Raw genomic sequence first — 7,964 nt, forward strand, 5'->3', positions numbered from 1 at the left:
TAAATTTATTTTTTTCTTGCCATTTCTAGCAACCATTGAGAAGTGACTTAGCTGGTTTTGGCATGTAATTTAACATCCACTCCGTAGGAAACATCAACTTCACCATGGTAAACTCCAGTATGGGGATTCCTTATGAGGAACAATGACATCATTTTTTTTTTTTTTCTTTTAATTTCATTAACTTCTGATACTCTTAACTATGGTGCTGGAGAGGGACACCTTCATGTGGTATCACTAGTATAATTGGATAGTTCTGCTGCCCAGGTGTACAAATAACTCACTGCTTTCACCCTTTCCCCTGAAAAGAGGCTGGTGGACTGCAAGATGAGGGCAGTTTCAGCCTGTAGTTCTTCTTGTTCATGTACAGATAAGCCTGGGGTTGCAACTACCACTATTGTACTTGTGTGCTAAAGGAGTACTTGTATTCTAAGTCTGCCCAAGAGTGTTTAATATGCTACATTTTGATACTCTGTTTCCAGGTTTGAGGGTCCTCCACATGAGCCATTTCCTCCCAATTTCCGAGGGCGTGGTGGGATGCGTGGGAGAAGGGGTCGAGACCACCGGGGAGGCTTCCGACCAGCTGAGAACTTCATGCACTTTGACCAACGGGGAGGTCCAATCCGCCAGTTCCCCTACGACCACACCAAGCCACCCCCTGAGGAGCTTGTGAACCCTTGGGAGCGAAAGGACCCCATGTTTGACTATAACAGGGACATGGGGAAGGGAGATAGGGGTGGACGGATCCCCGAAATGGATAGGAGAAGGTATGGAGACCAACGAGACCCCCCACAGAGGGGCTTTGAGGATCCTAGAGCAAGGAGGGAGAGAGAGGGTTCAGAAGGCATGAGGCGGCATGAGGATGAGGAGGACTGGAAGAGGTATGGAGACAGAAAGTTTGAGGAAGATGAGATGCGTTCAAGAAGGGGCCATGAAGGAAGAGGCAGTGATGGTGAGGATAAGCACAGATTAGAGGGCGATCGATACGAAGATTACAAGAGGTATCATGGCCCGAGGAAGGACGAGGATCGGAGAGATGACGTGAGGAAGGAAGATGACTATAGGAGAAACCCAGATGGTTCTCGAAGGGATGAGGATGACCTTCGGGCAGGGCACCCTGAGGGAAAGAGAGGCGAGGAGCGCGACCGTGATGGTAAATACAAATATTCTCGGCACAGGGAGATTGAGGAGCCTTTCAGGGGCAAAGATTCTCCTGGAAAGAATCTGAAAGTGTCTCCAGGCAGAGAGAGGAGAGAGAAGGACGTGGATAGGCGAGAGAGAGACAGGGAAGGAGACAGGAAAGAATACAGGAGAGAGAGAGATACCAGTGATGGCTATAAGAAGGAGAGAGATGGTGACAGAAAATCTCGAGAGAAGGACAGGAGGGACAGAGAAGTTGATGGCAGGAGAGAGAAGGAAAATGACCGAAGAGAAGTTGATAGAAAAGAGAGAGATTCAAGATGGGAAAGAGATACTGAGAAGAGGGAAAGGAGTGATGACAGACATGGGAAAGAGGACAAGAGAGAGAGAGAAGGTAGAAGGGACAGGGATTCTGAGAGGGGTCGGACATACAGATTGGACAGAACAGAGAAATCTGACAGACAAAAGGATGGCGACAAGGTTAAAGGTGATCGGCACAAAGGCAAGTCACAGGAGAAGGACGATAGGGGAACGAGCTACTCAGCAGATGAAAAGGATGAGAAGAGGAGAAGTAAACAGAAGGAAGATAAGCATGATGGACGTCAGAGCAAGGAGAAGGAGTCAGGAAAAGATGAGGAGGGTAAATCGGAAAAGAAGAAGCACGACAAGAAGAAGAAGAAGAAGGATAAGCGTCGTGCATCTCAAGCCTCAACAGAAGCCTCACAGGTGGAAATGTCTGGAGATGAAGGAGATGACAAGAAAAAGAAGAGAAAGAGGGACAAAAAGAAGAAACTGAAAGGCCACAACACAGATACAGGCAAGGAGAGCGATCTGCATGAGGGAGAACAGACACCAGCTGATTCTAACATGACACCTGTCCAGTCTGACCTCGTCCCAGCATCCGAGGAGAGAACTGGAAGTGGTGCTGATCGGGAGAGAACACCTGATGCAGATAACAATGTGCCTGAGCAAGAACAGGTCTCATTGCCCCTTCCTGCGCTGTCAAAGTGGGAGCGCGATGAAGAGATACTGCTGACACCAAAATTACTAGCAGAGAAGAAAGAGTCAAAGGAACCAGAAGAGGAAAGGAAGGTGACCGTCGACATTTTAAAACGTGCAGAAAATGCCCTCTTCTCAGGTAGAGGGTTGGTGTCCAGGAAAGTTTACATGGAAGCACAGAAACAAAAGGAACCACCACCAGAGGATAGAGATCGGAGTCCCACTCCTGACTGGGAGAGGACAGACATGCGCGAGGCGAAAAGGCGAGGCCCGTCAATCCAGATTACCATTTCCTCTAAGACAGAGTCTCAAATTGGTCGACCAAGGGGCGGACGCTCCATGCCTTCAAGTCCAGAACGACCGGATGATAGAAGGTCACAGGGCAAGCCAAAGCAACCCCTGGAAAATGAAAATAAGGCTGAGAAACAGACACCAAGGATCGATAAAGGCTCTCAGAGGGACGTTCATGGGTCAGTCAGGAGTCGGAGAAAGAGTGACAAGGATGATGTGGGAAGAGGCAGTGAAGAAGCAACCACGAATGACACACTGAGTGCCAACACTGAGAACAGATCTCCAGTAAGAGAGAATCAAGTTGAAACAGGGGAAAGCCAGAAGGAACCTTTTATAGGGCCGTTGTTAGAGAACACTGAGAATGCAGATGGTGAAGGCGATCCAAGGGGACTTAAACGAACCCTACCTTCATCTGAGGAGAATGGGACAAAGAGATGCAAATCTGAAGACAGAATTCCTTCAGGTGATCAGGAGAGTGAAACTGGTCCCCCTGCCCAAGATAATCATGTTCCAGATAGCACAACCACAGCCGAGCCAAGCATCCCTACGGGTAAATTAGATTCACAGGCTCCAGAGGTGGTGGCGGAAAGAACTACAGAAGATGAAGTCAGACAAGATGATTCAGAGCAGATCGTTGCAGATATCCCATCAGTTACCCAAGTACCTGAAAATAATTCTGTGCAACGGCATGTAGAGGAACCAATATTGCAAGCTGCCGCTCCATTGCAAGAAGAAAGGGAAAAGACTCCCCCTCCTCAGGAGACAGTCAAGGATGCCCCAGATGTTAAGGAAGAAAAGGGAAAAGAAGATTCTCCATTGCCTGAGGAAAAAGATAATGAAGTTCAGGATAAGGGGCAAGAGAGAGAGAGGGAGACACAGGAGCAGGGGAGTGGAATTCCATCCGTTGTACAGGAGAGAGGAAGAGAAATTCCTTCAGTTCTTCAGGAAAGAGGGAGAGAGATTCCTTCTGTTCTCCAGGATAGAGGGAGAGAAATTCCTTCAGTTCTCCATGAGAGAGGGAGAGAAATACCATCCATTCTTCATGAGAGAGGGAGGGAAGGTCCTTCAGTTCACCTTGATAGGGGGAGAGATGTACCTCCAGGTCATCAGGATCAAGGGAGAGAAATACCTCCTGTGCACCAGGAGCGAGGGAGAGAAATACCTCCTGTGCACCAGGAACGAGGGAGAGAAATACCTCCTGTGCACCAGGAGCGAGGGAGAGAAATACCTCCTGTGCACCAGGAGCGAGGGAGAGAAATACCACCAATTCACCAGGAGCGAGGGAGAGAAATACCACCAATTCACCAGGAGCGAGGGAGAGAAATACCACCAATTCACCAGGAGCGAGGGAGAGAAATACCTCCAATTCACCAGGAGCGAGGGAGAGAAATACCTCCTCATCAGGAGCGAGGGAGAGAAATGCCACTTCACCTTGAAAGAGGGAGAGAAATACCTCCAGTTCACCAAGAGAGGGGGAGAGAAATCCCTTCTCTAGTTCAGGACAGGACGAGAGAGATTCCTTATCACCAGGAGCGAGGAAGGGAGATCCCACGTCTCATTCAAGATCGTGGGAGGGACCTGGTGCCCCTACGCATGCACGAGAGGGAGAGGGACGTGAACCAGATGATGCTGACTCCAGTTTCCGAGCACCAGGCGGATGACGAAAGCTACCTCGAGCACTCCCACAGCAGCTATCCACTTGCTCATCACTCCCACTCCCACTCACACCACTCCCGCGAGCCATCTCCCCTCCCAAGTCATAGTAGTGAGGGCAAAGTTAGGGAGAAAGTTAGTAAAAAAAGGAAGAAGAGGAAGAGATCTTCGAGCACCTCTTCCACCAGCTCCTCTTCCTCTTCTAGTTCCTCCTCAAGTAGTGATAATGAAGAGGTGGTGAAAAAGAAGAGGAGAAGGAAGAAGAAGAAGAAGAAGGCCGCAGCTGCTAGTGATTCCAGTGATGGGGAGACTAAGAGTAAGCACAAGAAGAAGAAGAAAGAGAAGAAGAAAAAGAGAAAGAAGGACAAAAAGAAGAAGAGTGAGAAATAATAATAAAAGTGAATGTCTGTGCGAACATTTAAGGTGAACATTTACATACCAAAGACTTCATTTAATCATGACTATTGCAGACACATTGTATATACCGCATTAAAGTGGAAAAAGACTATTTCATTTTTACACAATTTGTCAACATATGTATGCAGTATACACCGGGTGGTCTGTATATTATGCAATCCATTTCTCATGTGCTGTGGGGATGACTCATTCAACTTCTGTGATGATGGAGACAGTGTGGCTACATTATGAAATGACTTTTTTTTTTTTTCCCCCTAGGGGAACTGGGCTTCTCACAGTTTGAATACTAGTTAATGATTCCATAACATGTGATTTACCTTAGTTATGAGGTAGGAAGGAATCTCCGTAGTTACCAATTCATTCAGCATTCTATTCTGACCACACTTGGTTATTAGCCGAACTCAAAAAGGTTAGAGGTGTTTGTCAGGATAGCGTAAATGCAGTATACTCGACTATGTGAAGGAGAAAAAAAAAAAAGAGAGAGAAAGAAAGCGTGAAAATGGTTATGGGAGGTGGAAAATGATGCAGAGTAAAAAATGTTACTGCTGACTGAGCTGTCCCTGTAACACACGAGAATTGGGTTGCAAGATATATGAACCACCATGTATTAAAAGTGGAAACTGTTGGCCACTTATTTATACTAAGTGGTTGATATGAGTTGATCATGTTAAACCTACACTTTGGTCTCAAAAAAGTTGTATGTTGTCAATGTTTTTTCATTTGTATATGTACTTGTAAAATGTATATATTCTATAAATATATATATATAAATGGCCTTGTATATGAAGCTATTACAGGAGAGTCTGTAATTATTTTGTAAAGTATTGTATTGTTGTTTTTTGGCATTTTATAAAGAATTATAATGTAAATATGACAGTATAAAGCATGTGTCTTGTTATCCTTTTGTAATATGTTATCTCTTTAAAGCTAATTATATATGTATTTCATTATTTCTATAGCTGGCTTGTTTTCACCTGACAACTGAACTACATTCATAACTTGAATAATAAGTCATTGTCTGTGAAATTCAGAGTGTTAGTTTTGAGGTAGGAATGAGTCTCCTTGGTTACTAGTAAAATTTATCCCCCAGTCTGACCACACTTTGGTATCAGCTGGGATAAAAAGGGGTTAAGGATTTTTGTCAGATGAAAACAAAACAGCACTAGTAAAAGGCAATAATATGTTGCTGATAAAGATTCACTAAGTACTGCAGCTGGGTTGTAATGATGCTGTGACCTCAGGCTCATTTGAACATACTGTACGTCTGGTGGACTGCAGGCTGAAGTTGCTCACCTGCATTCCACTATCCACTTTTGAGGGGAGAGGGAAGGAGCTGAGTACTGTACCTGGCAGTGAAACTACATGGTTATAACTGCTCCACCACATGAAGGCACCAGTAATATTAAACTGGTGTAGTGGTTAGTAGAAGTACAACTAGTTGCAGCCCCAGGCTCATCTGAATGACAACCCAGTAAACTGCAGACTGAAGTTGCCTTTCTGCAGTCACCCACCCTTCTTGACGGGGATAGGGAGAGGACTGAAGAATGTGCATAACTGGGCAACTCCACTGTTTGGTCATATCTGCCACCACGTGAAGGTATTTATATGGGGAAAGATGTTGTGGGAGGAAGAATCTTTAATGAACAGTCACTCTTTATGACATGTGTCATTAAAGACAAAGTGCATCATCAACATCCCAACTTTTTTTATCCACCAATGGATGGGATGAGGAGATGAAGAACCATCAACAGCATGCCCAGTGAAATGGCCTACACAGTCATTTAGGGAAAGCACAAGTGTATAGAAGCAAGAGTGTGACCAATGAATGCTTTGTTGTTTTTGAGGCCCCAGACACATCTGGACATGAACCTGGTGGACTGCAGGCTGAAATGCTCTTCTGCATTCCATCATTTTCCGTCTGGGGGATAGTGACGGAAATGAGAGACTTTTGTGGACTATAATCAAGCAATGGAGGTGCCTGATTTCTGGTACCACTGCATGAAGGCATCTCTCTTCAGCACCTCAAGAGACAGGGAAAGGAAAAACTACAGCTGACAACTGAACCCAGTGAAACAGATTTTATGTTTATTCACTCGTATCTATGGCCTTTAAAAATTCTCAGCTCAAACCTAGATAAAAAAATGAAGTTTCGTCAGAAACTATTGTATATGGAAAAGCACCGGAATGTATGTGCAATGATCTTTAGCGAATGAATAGCCAAGTAAAAAGAGAAAATGATTTAAACAGACATACTAATTAGATAAAATATACTGTAATATTAATCTTTGAAGGAAAAATAGCCTAAACGAAGATTTTGAATCTCTTGACTTGCATTTACTTTGGACAAGTAGTTTCACAGAGACGTCTGTAGGCTACAAGTATCAACACAAGTTAGTATAGTATGCAGGTAACCAGTGTTCCCAGATCTAGAGTAAATTTATTATGTAAGCAGTTTTGATTCATTTTCACCGTTTTAAACACACACACACACACACACACACACACACGACGATTCAGAATGAAATTGGTTTTGCAACTACAGTACTACTGCTACTACTACCGCCGGTAAAACAACAACAACAACAACAACCCAGGGCCAGCCCGCAGTCCCCAAGGCGGGACCGTTCTGGCCCCACGCGTCGTCAGCCCTCCGCCCGGAGCGAGAGGTGGCAGGCCCGACTCCTGGCCCTGCTCGGCCTTAGTCCCGAGGGCCACCTACCAGGTCGAGGCCCTAACATGGAAGGGCCTCCCTGCACCCCAGACCATACACGAGCCCGGGTCAAGACGCCCCCAAGAATGATCCAGTGCCTCCTGCAGGAGGACTCTCCGGAAGGTCTCCCTCCTACTCCCAGGCACCACCTCAGGTAAGCCCAGGCCAAATGATACAGTGACGACGCCCTAACTCCCAGTGTTATGTGAAATGACTTAGTAGTGAGTGACCTCCAGTGATACAGGGCAGTGGCACAGAAATAAAACCCACAAGGGTTGGTACTCCAGTCAACCCTGAGTATTGTGCCTATAACTAAGTTCCCTAGAAACAGTGATACTTAGAGTGTGTGACTCCGAGACTAACTTACTACCAACAGTCCAGTGCTATAAAGCATGTAAACCAGTGTCGCCACACCTCTGTGTTATTCGCCCTGTATTGACTCGGATGTAAAGATCATGCTATGTTCTGTGTTATTAGAGTAGTAAGTTCCCTAGAAAGAGAGCGATATCTTAAGTATGCGACTCGGGGACTAACTAACAATAGTCCAGTAAAGTAAATTGTATAAGTGAATGTCACCACAACTCTCTGTTATTCACCTCCATGCTAACGCAGGTGTAAAGACTGTGCCTATGATATGTTATAGTAATATTAAGTCCCTCCCTGTAAAACAATTAACTCTAAGCCCTTGGCCACCCCGTCTGGGATACATGGCGTCTGGCAATGAATGAATGAATGAATGAATATCCATTGTACCTCT

General features: G+C 45.4%; 1 protein-coding gene across 1 annotated transcript in view; it reads left to right on the plus strand.

Annotated features, from left to right (window-relative positions):
• snama (something that sticks like glue) overlaps nucleotides 1–5,333 on the plus strand; it is an 88,515-nt gene extending 83,182 nt beyond the window's left edge. Inside the window, exon 18 of the mRNA XM_080266295.1 lies at nucleotides 480–5,333. Coding sequence (XP_080122421.1) covers nucleotides 480–4,470 — 3,991 coding nt within the window. The 3' untranslated portion in view covers nucleotides 4,471–5,333. The remainder of the gene's footprint in view (nucleotides 1–479) is intronic.
• Nucleotides 5,334–7,964: the final 2,631 nt, after the last annotated feature.

This window comes from Coenobita brevimanus, chromosome 19 (assembly GCF_032717465.1).
Source record: "Coenobita brevimanus isolate Jiangsu-jjx chromosome 19, ASM3271746v2, whole genome shotgun sequence".
NCBI lineage: Eukaryota > Metazoa > Arthropoda > Malacostraca > Decapoda > Coenobitidae > Coenobita > Coenobita brevimanus.